The sequence below is a fragment of the Rhodofomes roseus genome, assembly GCF_022264815.1.
Source record: "Rhodofomes roseus strain CIRM-BRFM 1785 chromosome Unknown C8Q71scaffold_32, whole genome shotgun sequence".
Classification (NCBI taxonomy): domain Eukaryota; kingdom Fungi; phylum Basidiomycota; class Agaricomycetes; order Polyporales; family Fomitopsidaceae; genus Rhodofomes; species Rhodofomes roseus.
The window spans coordinates 278,862-291,029 of record NW_025952988.1 but is presented as its reverse complement, the minus strand read 5'-3'; the positions used below and the strand labels follow the sequence as shown (position 1 = coordinate 291,029).

At 57.3% G+C, this 12,168-nt stretch overlaps 5 protein-coding genes across 5 annotated transcripts; 1 reads left to right on the top strand and 4 right to left on the bottom strand.

The window, feature by feature from the left end:
- Window positions 1-3,998: 3,998 nt before the first annotated feature.
- C8Q71DRAFT_862636 (uncharacterized protein) lies at window positions 3,999-4,906 on the bottom strand (the record flags this gene model as incomplete). Its single annotated transcript, XM_047928051.1, has 4 exons — window positions 3,999-4,277; window positions 4,353-4,541; window positions 4,601-4,672; window positions 4,730-4,906. 4 exons carry the CDS (start codon window positions 4,904-4,906, stop codon window positions 3,999-4,001), a joined length of 717 nt encoding a protein of 238 aa, XP_047773668.1.
- Window positions 4,907-4,991: 85 nt separating this feature from the next.
- On the bottom strand, window positions 4,992-5,435 carry C8Q71DRAFT_862635 (uncharacterized protein; the record flags this gene model as incomplete). The annotated part of the gene is made up of 1 exon (XM_047928050.1): window positions 4,992-5,435. One exon carries the CDS (start codon window positions 5,433-5,435, stop codon window positions 4,992-4,994), a length of 444 nt encoding a protein of 147 aa, XP_047773667.1.
- Window positions 5,436-6,516: 1,081 nt separating this feature from the next.
- C8Q71DRAFT_690929 (uncharacterized protein) lies at window positions 6,517-6,798 on the top strand (the record flags this gene model as incomplete). Its single annotated transcript, XM_047919859.1, has 1 exon — window positions 6,517-6,798. A coding segment is annotated over one exon (282 nt), but the record flags the coding sequence as incomplete, so codon positions are not given.
- Window positions 6,799-7,218: 420 nt separating this feature from the next.
- Window positions 7,219-8,551, bottom strand: C8Q71DRAFT_886801 (uncharacterized protein; the record flags this gene model as incomplete). Its single annotated transcript, XM_047928579.1, has 4 exons — window positions 7,219-7,985; window positions 8,034-8,208; window positions 8,272-8,420; window positions 8,475-8,551. The coding sequence occupies 4 exons, from the start codon at window positions 8,549-8,551 to the stop codon at window positions 7,517-7,519; spliced, it is 870 nt and encodes a 289-aa protein (XP_047773665.1). The 3' UTR covers window positions 7,219-7,516.
- Window positions 8,552-10,592: 2,041 nt separating this feature from the next.
- Window positions 10,593-11,816, bottom strand: C8Q71DRAFT_727577 (uncharacterized protein; the record flags this gene model as incomplete). Its single annotated transcript, XM_047921868.1, has 6 exons — window positions 10,593-10,705; window positions 10,760-10,825; window positions 10,897-11,077; window positions 11,176-11,253; window positions 11,309-11,595; window positions 11,783-11,816. 6 exons carry the CDS (start codon window positions 11,814-11,816, stop codon window positions 10,593-10,595), a joined length of 759 nt encoding a protein of 252 aa, XP_047773664.1.
- Window positions 11,817-12,168: the final 352 nt, after the last annotated feature.

Sequence of the window (12,168 nt, the reverse complement as noted above, 5' to 3'; positions counted from 1 at the left end):
ATGAATATCTGTTTACTCAAAGACGCATGTCGCTCAGGAACAAGAATAGGACGAGTCAAGGTCATCTTCAGACTCCCGCAGCGCATACATGATCCGCGGACCAGCGTTGCCTTGCCTGCGCCTGCGTCCTGGCCAGATCAAGGGCCACTAGCGTATGTGGAATGGTACTCCAAGCTCGCACGTACAGCCGACCCAGTCCATATGATGTACGCGGTCAACAAACCCGCTCTCAGGGCCAACGGACATCCCCAAGGAGAGATAATACCTCTCAGCATGATACGGCAGTCTTGCCAACTGATTCCCAAGTTCCCCGGATCAGTGGGAGATTCTCCTGAGCATCTACCAGAGGAATGGACGACTCATACTGTACTGGATTGCGCTTCAAAGTTCTTATTGAACAATTGGACCTCTCACTACGCGTATCAAACACTTTGGTAGTCATTAGCTAGCTTACACGTACTCCAGGGGTCTTAATGTAGAGCACTGAAGCTGCATGGCTCGAGTCTTGAAAACAAGGCGCAAATCTCAAAGGTACTTCATTTCCCTTCAGCGGTCTTCAGGTGCATACTGCACTCGTTTAAGGTGCACAAGTTACCAGAGGTCGCTTAAGATCGCATGGTTCTTATTTAAGACCTCTGAAGTAAGAAACGTTTTTCCTGATGCTTAGCACCCTCTCCTAGCGTCCCAACACGCGATGTATAAGACCCGTGCGCCAGTCCTGCTGTCTGCGGGTGTTCGCCGACACGTCTGCCAGTGGAGGTCTTGCAAGGCGCTTACTGTCGATATGGCCTTCCCGAGACCTTCCCTGAGGTGATTTTGACGCGTATATTCCGAAAACGAGGTCGTCACAGCCATAGAACGAGTACTGAGCGAGGCATCGAGCGTTGTGTGAAGGCGACATCGCGAGACGCGAGGTGGCTGAGGCGTGTGGCGCGCAGGTGGCGCGAGACCTTTATCCACGGACTAGCGGGTAACGGTAATCCGGAGACGCGGTGTGGCTGAGGTGCGTGGCGCGAGACCTTCATCCTCGGACTAGCGGGTAACGGTACACCTGTCAGTCCGACGCTCCCGCCTATCTGCCTTATCCCTCGTTTAGGTAGGCCTAGTATGTCTGCTCGAGCGCAAGCTGATGTCTGCCATCTGGTCACGACAGTTGTTGCGGGAGACTAGACTCTTGCACGAAAGCAGGGTATCCCAGTGTGGCGCGAGAGTGTTCTCCGACGACGGGATCCAACGAGTGGCCTGGCGACTGATCCCTCAACTCCTGGAACGCAGAAGCACACGGATTGCCGTGGGCAGCAGAGGCGCAGGTCCTTACCGCCGAAGGCGCTAGCCGGGATGTCTCTCTCTGGGAACAGGTCGACATGCATCACACGTCATGGCACCTCAACCCCACTTCACTCCGTATCGGTAACCAATCACCACCGCTGACATACTCGACGCTTGTGGAGATGTAGGAAGAATACGAAGTACGACGTACCGAGGTCACCCAGGATAGATCAAGGAACTCGGGCAACGCAGAGTCGCTGCCAAGCTGTTGCTAATTGCGGCGCCACGAGGAACGAAGACAACGCAAACCCCAGGGGCGCTCCCCTGTCGAAAATATCTATGTACGCTCCGCAGGACCCTGGACGACGATATAGTGCCGACTGACCTCATGCCATCGGCCAACGACTTGAACTTGGCCATAATACAGTTTTCGCAGATTGGGGAGCTCGACTGGTATGCCTTGTGCGGGAGAGTCCTTTCGCGCAGAGCATGGCGGTCGTGCGACCTGATTCCTTCCCTCCCTCGCGCAAGACTGTCATGCTTACGGCAAGGTAGACGTTAACTGCACGTAATGATAGGTCGCGCGCGCAACGGTGTCTCGAGGCTTATGTCTCAGAACGCCGAATTGATTCTTACCACAACAACTCTCAGTTAGGGACACCCTGAAGCAAGACGACCGTCCTGCTCGCGGAACACCCTAGCGAAGAATGGCCCCATGGTGTTCCTGTTGCGAGTGACTTCATCCCCTAGCTAACGCAGGTCGCCGTGTCCGTCCGTGCGACATCCATTCGTGCTGTACACAGGCGGTGGTGGTGGCGATGCGGCGGAGATCCCAGATTCTGCACGCATATAGCACCGATGACTGGCTCCGCGATCTACAATCGGATAGGACTCTGCGTGGCACGGCTGCGGCGCCATCCTATGCTTTATAGATAGAAGACGGATATAACGCTCTCGATGATGAAAGTGACATCGTCGAGCGACTCACGCGTGGAAGGTGTCAGTAACGAGTTGCGTCCTTGTGCTCAGGCTGAACCTTCAGGTCTCTGCAGACCTTCACAGTCGCTTTCTTCTGCGAGCTCCAGAACTTCGACTGAGCGCGGTGCACTTATATTGCGCGTGATCAAACGGTAACTTCGCAGGATACCTAGGGCATGAACTTGCGTTCGTGGCGGCAAGCACGGCCACTCGTGTGCCAGCGAAAGCACCCATCGCGATTCGTGAAGGCGACCGATCGTTGTATACTACGGGCTAGGTTATAATATGCCGCGGCGGTCGCATGATGCACATATCACGGCATAAAGAACTGGCGGACATGTTGAGATGGTGTAGGAGGAATGGTAACAAGATGCAGTTGACCTGAGAGCGCCGGTGTGGCGGGCCGCGGTCTGTGGTGGTCTGTGGCGAGACATCGTGCGGCGAGCGTTGCATTAATGTTCTTGGTTCTGCTGAGGATGTGCGGGGTTTATATAGCTTGGAGGGCTGTGTCTTTGTGCTCTTTAGGCCAAAGCATACTGAGGCGTTACTGTAACGATGAATATCGCTTTGTGCAATGGTGCGCCGCTTCCGAGTCTCCTAGTAGTAGTAGTAGTAACGCGCCGGTCACCGGGTCATGGCACTCTTCGCGTACTCTGCTCGGACACTGTCAGCCAGGCTACTTGGACGCCCTTCAAGGAACATACACATTCGTACAATCCAACACATGTTCCGTAAGCGAGACAAAAGCATCGACACTCCGAAGCGGTTCGAGATTTCCATTTGCTGGATCCTCAGGCCTCAGGCCTCAGATCTCGGAAGCAGATGCTGCCGCTAAGAGTGATTCGGATGCGTCGCTAGACATTGGCAAGAAGCTACATACGATGTCTGGAGAGAGGAAGCGACGTACTTACATGCACAAGACGCGTCGCAGGCTGTCGTCAATCACATCTAGAGACGTTCCTGTCGTTCCGCCAGCTCCATGCTCATGGTCACTCCCACCGGGCCATTTACCGTTACTTATCGGGATGTTCGGCCTGCATAATGACATTGCATGCACCGTGAACAACACTCAGTCGTGCGTGCTTGGGGATTTAATGATCACTGGCAGTTGAGTCTTCACGTTACGATTACGATTGACATCACAAGTAGTACGCAACAATGTACCCGATGGGTACAACAGGCGGAAACGTAATAGCCTCACATCAGAACTTCTCTGATTTCGGTTACGGGCTGTGACAGGCCGTAACAGTTGCTAAAATTCCGATTTTACATAGCGTCAGCGTGTCAGACGTTAGCAAGACTCGCCGCATTTTAGAAGGTCGGGAAGATATGGCGATCGCGTCGTTAGATAGTCGTTACTTAGCCATAACAGTTCACACAACCATCAGCAAGCGTCACAGCTGCTGCTCCCATTCTCTGGTTCCGTGCTGAATGCTCTGGCAATAGGTCTCATTTTCAATGTATGCTACACATCGTATATACTAGTACTGTATGTACTACTAATAATCGCACCCGCCCGGGTATAGACCCGCCACAGTGGGTACGGGCGACGAGTAACGCGGTTACGTGGTTTTGGGTTGGCAGTTGAGTCGACCGGTGCGAGAGTGAGCGGGTAGGTGAGCGTACAAACGTGCGGCCCAGCGGGGAGATGTACAATTGCGCTGGGCGTCCGTGCGGTCGTGCAGGCAAGTGGGTAAAGGATCGTGCGTGCAAGGGACTCACCGTAGACGGGCAAGGAGCGAGCGGGATACTCACCGTAGTTGGTAGTATCCCTCCTTCCTCCCTCTGAACGGTTCCTCGAGTTGCGCATGCTGTGGGGTGCCCCCAGGCGGATATCCGGGGTTGTTGAACCGTAGCGTGTGCCGGTGCAGTTCCAGCTTCGGTGCGGCTTGCGCGCGTGCCTCACGCGTGTGCCTCACGCCTGGTCGGGCTCGCTGTTCTTCGAGCAGTGCGGTCGTGCGGTCGGCGACTCGGGGGCGAGGGGGCGAGGTATGTGCATTGCTCAGGTATGCGAACACGCCATCCGGCTTCTCGTGGGACCTCATCGGAGTTGGGCATCATCGCCTTGAGCGCAGAGTGCAGCATTCTTCGCTCGTCCGAGGCACATCAGCTGGGGCCAGGTGGTTGCGACGTGCCGGGAGAAGTTGAACTACCTTGCGATCGTCCTGAGGGCGGCTTTGCTGTGGGGCTTGACGCATTGAGAGGCTGTCCGGGCGCGAGAGAGGTGGAGGCAGGAAGCCTGGGCGGGCACGCTCGGAAGTGTGCATGTCGATTGCTGTGAGGACGGACGCGCGCTGTGAACATGTTGAGAAGTGAGCTGTGAACATGTTGAGAAGTGAGTGAGCGTACTCACCGGGGATATCCTGCCTCCCTGTATTCCTTGTTGGGCCCGCATCGGTGTGCTGGCTAAAGCCTTCGCGGCTAGCTGTGCGCAATGGGCTGGTTCAAGTTCTCCTTTGGGTGCTCCGAGTCCAGTACTTACTCCAACGGCTTGTGCGGCAGCCTGAGCTTCGAGCTTACGCACCGGGGCGGGCGTGACAATACTCGCGAATCGCACAAGCGGGCGGGTCCTCGCATTGTGCATTTGCACGAGCCCGAGCCCGTTCTCCGTATTGCACGTCGCGGGTGGCTCATCCGTCTTCGTGTCGAACGCCAGCATGCCGGGCAAGGCGGTCTTTGCTTGTTGTGTCAACGAGGGCTGAGTGGCTGCGCTGTGCGGAGCAGGCACACGACCTCGCAGTCGGCTAAGGGCTTGCATTGACATCATGTTGGTAGGCCATCCAAGCGAGGGGAAGGAGGCGGGAGATCGACGCGAGAGTCGCCTCTGCCGTTGCGTGCTGGAACTTGCGGAGGTCAAGGATGAACGCGTTCAGGCTGAGGAGCGCCTGCAGTGCGCCGTGGCTCTCCTTCACCACGAAGCGCCGCCCGCTCCCGAGCTCGCGCACGTCGAGCTGCTCGAGGAACATCGCCATGTGCGCCTCGGCGTCCTCGATGGTGCGCTCCCCGCGGGTCGCCTCCGCGTGGCTCTCGAAGATCTCCGCGCCCATGTAGAGCTCGATGATCTTGCGGCAGGCGTACAGGTCGGACTTACCCGCGGCGAAGGGGATGTGCGAGGGCGTCGGCACGTCGATTGCGGAGGGGTTCGTTGCGTGCATGGAGTGCGCCCGGAAGGAGTGCGTGGCGGACATTGGCCGCGCGGCGAGGGAAATGCTGCGCGAGAGGGCGTGCAGCTTCGACTCGAAGTCAAGCGGGTCCGGGGGTTCGATCACGATGGCGGCGACTCGGAGATGGTCGTGTGTAGACAGCGAGGGTAAGTTATATCTTCAACTCGAGCATGTGGATAATGACTGGGCCATCCTGTGTTGCACTTCGAGGGAACTGCTCAGCTGTCAGTGTGGGCGCGACGCACTCATGTCAAGTGTGACCTGTGCTTGCCCTAAACTGCGGGAGCGCTCGCACGGCCGGTCGTCAGTCATCGGTCAGTCACCAAGACGGGCACGCCCGCCATCAAGAACAAGAACACCCCTCTCGTCGGCCTCGCTGAGGGCAGAGGCTCCTTCAGTGATGTCGTCCTCGCCGCTCTCGTCCTCGGTGTGCCTTGGCTCGTCAAGCGCATCATCATGCCGCCCATCGTCAACCACGGCGGCCCGGGCTTCTAGCGTACCCCTCGACAGAGCTCCTTCAACAGCGCGCTGCCAAGAGGGAGCGTGAGCGCGAGGCGAATCAAAACGGTAGGCTCGGGACAATTCATCGCATGCAGTTCACCTTCAGTGTCGACCAGCCCGCGCCACCGACCGCGTCCTCTATCGACGTGAAGAAGCCCGACTTGAAGCCTTCTGCTGATTTCAAGGACAACGCCCTCAAATGCAGCCGTCCCGCGACCCGCTCAACGACCAACCACGACGACATGCCCGCGAACATCGGCGACAAGGACCTGCCTCTCACGCAGCGCGGCCGAAAGCCTGACCCCGCGGCCACAGATCCTCGCAACCTCAATCATGACAACATGCACTCTGCTGCCTCCCTTCGGCTCCCCGCCCTGTTCTTGAACAACTTTGGCAACACATACTTTGACAGAAAGATAGACTTCAATGGTGAGCACAGCGACTGTCAGCATTTGCGCCACCAACGTGCCCCTGATGCGCTTTTCCGTTGCAGGTGACGTGCTCGACGTGCTCAGTGTGTACTACAGCGCGACGATATGGCGGTGGCACAAGAACTCGCGAACTAAGCTCCATTGGTGGACTCGACGACCAACACAAGGTCCAGGCATGGCGCGAGAAGATGGCTCTCTGCTTCGTCATTGCGTGCCTATGCGGAATCGTTGGGCTCATCACTCAGGTCGGCGTGCAGAAGATGCTATGTCCACAGATTGAGCAACAGAGCAGTGGCTGGTACGTGCGCAAGGGCAGCGTCGGCCTCATTCTTGGTGTGCAGGGCCGGCAGATGAAGTTCACATACCTGAGCAAGACGGCTGTCGAGGGACTCGGTGCTAACTTCACGCAACTATTGCAGGAACCCGGGCAGGACATCACACCATCCTTCCAGCGGTCAGCGGCGGATTACGCTGCCTGCAGCAGGCACAGGGCAGGCGCCACTCTTGTTGGCGGCGACGTGGTGTTGGTGCCCCTGGGCACGTTGAGTGTGACAGGAACACGGAGGACGCGCGGGGATGGCAACGCGCGGGGACGGCGACGAGGGGCGGACGCAGCGGCAGCAAGGCGGGGGACGCGGAGGCGGGATGTGGCGACGGAGACGGTGGACACGGTGGCAACGTCTGGATTGGGACGCATCGCGCGCAGCGGTGCGGCAACGAGGGGCGGGCGCAGCAGTGGTGGCGGTGACGGTGGCGGCGTCCAGATTGGGACGCGTTGCGGGGATGCATTGGGGGAGGGGAGAGGTGCGCCCGGAACGAGCTCGTCAGTTCAGACGATTGGTGGCAGCGAAGGCGGTTGGTGCAGACGATGCGGGTTATAGAGTAGACAGCTACATAGATAGAATGAATGTAATCGATATGCCAGTGTACCAGTGATCACACAAGCCCTGCTACACGCCAATCGGGTGAGGCTTCAGTAAGTGTGTCAGTGGCCGTCACAAACTGTTAGCAAAGTGCACCTTTTTGCTAACGACTAACGAAGGTGAGCATTCAGTGACACGCTGACGGTTTCTAACGCTTTGGCGTTAGCATCGGTCAGCGTGTCAGCAACCGTTAGCAACCGCTAGCAAAATCCGACTTCTACTGATGCACAATCATGCCAAGTACGTCCGCTCAGTCAAGCTCGTCTACCTCGAAGCCACGCTCGAACAGCTCGCCGTCGAGCTGATACTCCCGGGGATGGGGATGGGCTCCCGAGCCGCCGTGGGCTCCCGAGCCGCCGTGGGCTCCCGAGCCGCCGTGGGCTCCGTGGGCCCCCGAGCCGCCGTTCTGCCCCGAGCCACCGATATGCGCAGGATGCATCAGAGGATGCGTCTCATACGGCACAGGATGCGACGGCGCAGTCACGACGTGCAAGTACCCCCCGCGCGCCGCCCGCGAAAGGGTCTGTGTCCGCATGCGCCGAAGCGCCTGGTCCGCCCTTATATTGGCAACCACTTTCGCGGCGCGTGCCTTATCCGCAGAGTCATCAGGGGATTTGCGCGCCTCTAGGTCCCGAGTGAGGAGATCGTCGTAGTAGCCGCGCTCCACCAGTCCGTCTTGGAGCTCACGCTCGACTATAGAGGCATCCTCGGCCGTGCGACTGTTGCATACTCAGCCATGAAATAGGTATCAATAGCGAGAGGCTCACATGAACAACTCGCCACCGAGGTCGTACTCCCGTGGATGCGGGCGTGGCGAACTAGGCCTAGACCCAGAGTGCTGAGGCGAACTATTAGGAGGCCTATACCCAGGGCGCTGATGTGGATATTCATGGGCAGTCCCCGGGTACCAGACATAGTGGTGTATAGGCCCAGACTGCCGGCCTAGCGAAGCCATAAGCATATGTGAGTGGTGAGCTGCCCCGTTGGAAGTCCCCGCAGAGTGACCCTGGCTCGCTGACGGATGACTCTGATGAACATCGTCAGCGTTTTTGCGCGCCTCAAGGTCCCGAGTGAGGAGGTCGTCGTAGTAGCCGCGCTCCACCAGTCCGCCTTGGAGCTCACGCTCAATGAGGGAGGCATCCTCTGTCGCACGACTGTCACATTTTGCATGGTCAACTATGAGAAAGGAGGAATAGGAAGGCGCTCACATGGTGACCGGGTGAGCGAGCGCGGGAGCTGTTGCCACCGCCAAAAGGACAGTAGAGGTGAGCGTAGAGTAACGCATGATGTCTTGTAAGTGCTGGGTCGTTACGATGTATTTTGGCGGAATAAACGTGAATCGTCAAAAAAAGAGCGAGGCTGGAGAGTTCCAAGAGATAAGTGCAATATTCACACTGCCACCGTCGCTGAACGTTGAACACTTACTTGCCGGCAACCTACTCGGTAAGCTCGAAAGAAGAAGAGGAGCTGAGGGATACGGTAGGCATACCTCTCCTTTTATGCGCTGGTATTCGTGGCCGTGGCAAGTACTTGGGATCACAGCAACGATTCGAAGATCTAGTGCGGGTTTCATCACATCAGCTCACATTAGTGTGCTCAACAGATCATCGCATTTGGATCTACTTCGATGATGGCGGTTCGCGATACGGAAGCTCTTCTGACGCAGCCTGCTGCATATGTGTAGCATGTACTCGTCGTCAAGTATGAGTGGCCTGCTGCTCCAAAGGGGATCAAACTGGCAGGTTTCACGCTCTAATGATAATTGAACTAGCCATTGTCAGAACAAAGCTTCAGTGATGTAGACTGACGAACGACTTATCACTCTATGCTCAGCTGCGATGCTCTTGCTGCAGTGAGAACATCTAGAGAACATCCATCCGCGGTAGCCGAACCCATATGATGGGAGATTGCGTCGCGACTACATCGCTCTTCGGCGATGTCGATCACCCCACCCCACCGTGTCACGACTGTACCGTGACGATGCTGCAAAGAGGCTTGATAGAACAGCCACTCAATTCAGTATGCGGATGTCCTGAATGGGCGAACGCCGCTCGGTACTTCGTCGAGCCAGTTGCCAGCGAAGCTGTTACTGACGCAGCAGAAGCGATCAAGATGAAATCGACTCACCAATTGCGATCAGGTCCATCGCGTGCATATATGAAGCAGTCTTGATCTCATATGGGTAGTACCGCTGTACCAGTAGGATTTCTTGGGTACTGTACTGGCTGCACTGCCACTGCTAGCGAGATCAGTGACTATTCCACCTCGCAACCAGCTACGACCGTGACGGTGGGTAGGTTCTTCTGCGACGGGCATGCGGGTCGTGAGGTGCGTTCTTTGGCGACTGTTCGAGCGGATACCGCGTCCACCATCGTAGCTCAGTGTACGACAAGAGACGATGAACTGTGCGGGCGGGCAAGTGGAAAGGGATATGAGGCGAGCTGCGTGGCGGCGGGAAGGGACGACGCGTGGACGACGCGTCTGTGGCTGACAGATCGTGTCCCGATCTGTGGCGCCCAGTGTCCCGCCGCCGACTGACCAACGGTGGTCCAACGGTGATCCTCTCCATTACAGTAAGTCTATAGCAGTCATGGCAAGCCCGCTGTAATGCCTCTACCTCTAGATTGTACGCGCGCTCTCTAGGCATCCGGAACGAGCTGCTCACCGGTTTCAGCAGCGTGGGCCCTGTCCCAGTCCAAAGGCTGCCTAGCGAGTGGAAGGGCCTCCTCCGGGGTCTGCAATCTGGTCCCGCTGAGTGCAACTTTGTCTATCTCGGTGTGCCTTTCTTTTTGCGCGACGCTGACGTGATGCGCTCACCAACCTACCACTAGCCGTACGTTCGTGCGAGGTGAGCGTTGCATCATTGACACCCGCCACTCTTTTTGTCTCTCAGGCGCATGCCCACAGCCTCCCTGGGTGTAAACACCCCTACTCCTGTCTTCCTCTCTCTACGACATCGAATTGTTCTTCCTCCGTCTCTCAGAATGTCACCGCGCTTTCTCTGCAGCAACTCGATGCGGATACCTCCTCTCTCGCCGTCACTCACCTCGCTTCTTCCGTGCGCGTCACCATTCCTCATAACCGCGGGTCGTACTTTGCGCGACAGTCACTCCAAAACAACATGCAGGTACACGTCCCGCACGTACCAGGAGATGTTAACAGACGGTGACAAAGACGCGTCTGTGGCGTGGGAGACGTAAATGTTCGCCGGTCGCCGGTGGCTACCCGTCATACGCCTTGTGTCTTTACAGTAATAAACTTATAGGTAGCTAGCACGCGAACCACTCTCTGCTGGCTATGCCCAGGAGCGGGACAACTGTCACGCTCTAGTAGCATCCCAGCAAAGGATGGCGCATATCATCCACCCGGCACGCCGTCGTCACCCGCCGCGTGTAACGTTCGCAGTGCAGGATACGAGGGATCTCTATGCAGTATGTTCCTAGAATTGTCACATTAAGAGGGCGACATGGAGCAATGATCGTCGAGGACTTACGATATGTTTTGCATCTCCAATTTCCTGCGTGGGCGATGCTCTCCGGTGTGACGTCGTACACGGGTTCTTGAGACAGTGTCAGGGTTCCGATAGCGAGAACCCAAGAGCACCGCCCCGCATCGCTAAATGGTACACACTGCTCTCGAATGGCTGTAGGCGCAACTTGCGCGTGCCTGTAGTTGATATAGCGGGTGCCAAAATGCAAGATGAGAACGACTCCGAGGTCCCATAGAAAGCGTCAACTTCGAAGATGTCGACGAGGTTGACAGTGCGGGCCTGCGGCTCTAACGGGGTACCGTGAAGGTGGAAGACCGACTCCTGGGGAAGAAGGAAGGGAGGGCGATGCGGCAGGGATGGGGCGCGATGAGGGGATCGGGTGGAGCTCCAGCTGAGCTGCTGGAGTCGTCGGTACCTACGGCCTCCTCAAATGAGGGCACCGTGACCACAGATTCCACCACATCGCGGAAGAATAGTGCTTTGCGCATATCAAGCATCTGAGGGGAGGATACATCAGTTACGGCACTGGGGGGTATGTAGATGGTAACATACCGACTCATTGAGAGAGTCTGGGACACAAGAGGATGCTGTCGTCCGAGTCGTCGAGGTCGAAATGGGATTCGTCGACTGCGGACTGGATGTTGCGCGGCTTCCCCTGCTGCTGCCATGTTTCGAAGACGCGCGTGCTGGACGACGACGTCGAGGAGACGCGTTTCCGGATGGTCTGTGCGTACGGGTGGTGTTTGCGCGAGTGCGAAGCGTCGCAGGACGCAGAACGACGGCTGGTGCTCCTCGGTAGGCATGAGGGAACGACACCAGCTCCCACAGCGAGGTACGCCCTTCCCAGAACAGAGTCCTCGGTCAGCGACATGGTGTACGGGGGTCAGTGTCAAGGGCCCCGGAGTCGCACTCGGTATCGTCCATGACGAAGAGCTCCGCGTCCAAGCCATCGAAGTCGGTCGCCGAGCTCACGCGCTGTAAGGGGATGTTCGCGCTGAGTACGCTCACCAGCGGCAGTGAACGTACCATCCCAAGAGGTGGTGTCCCTTGGATGGTTCATGATCAGGATGGTGTAGGAGGAATGGTAACGACATAATGTCTGAACGGGGTGGTGGTCTGAGACGAGACATCGGGGGACTTTTGAGCGGTGTTGCCCCAGTCGTTGAGATGTCCAGGGTATTTATACCTGGTAGGACGGCAGCTGCCCGTTGTTCTCCGGTCATCCGGGAATAGCACATCAAAGAGTGGCAACGAGTGTCGCTTTGTGAAAAGGGGGCATGTACGGGCCACATCTCCTGACGCGCCGATAATCGGGTGTGGCCAAAGACCGGTAAGGAAGGGAACAACAGCGCTACGAGCATTGTCAGCCAAATCGGGTGCAAAACAAGATGTTGGACACGCAAGACCTCACA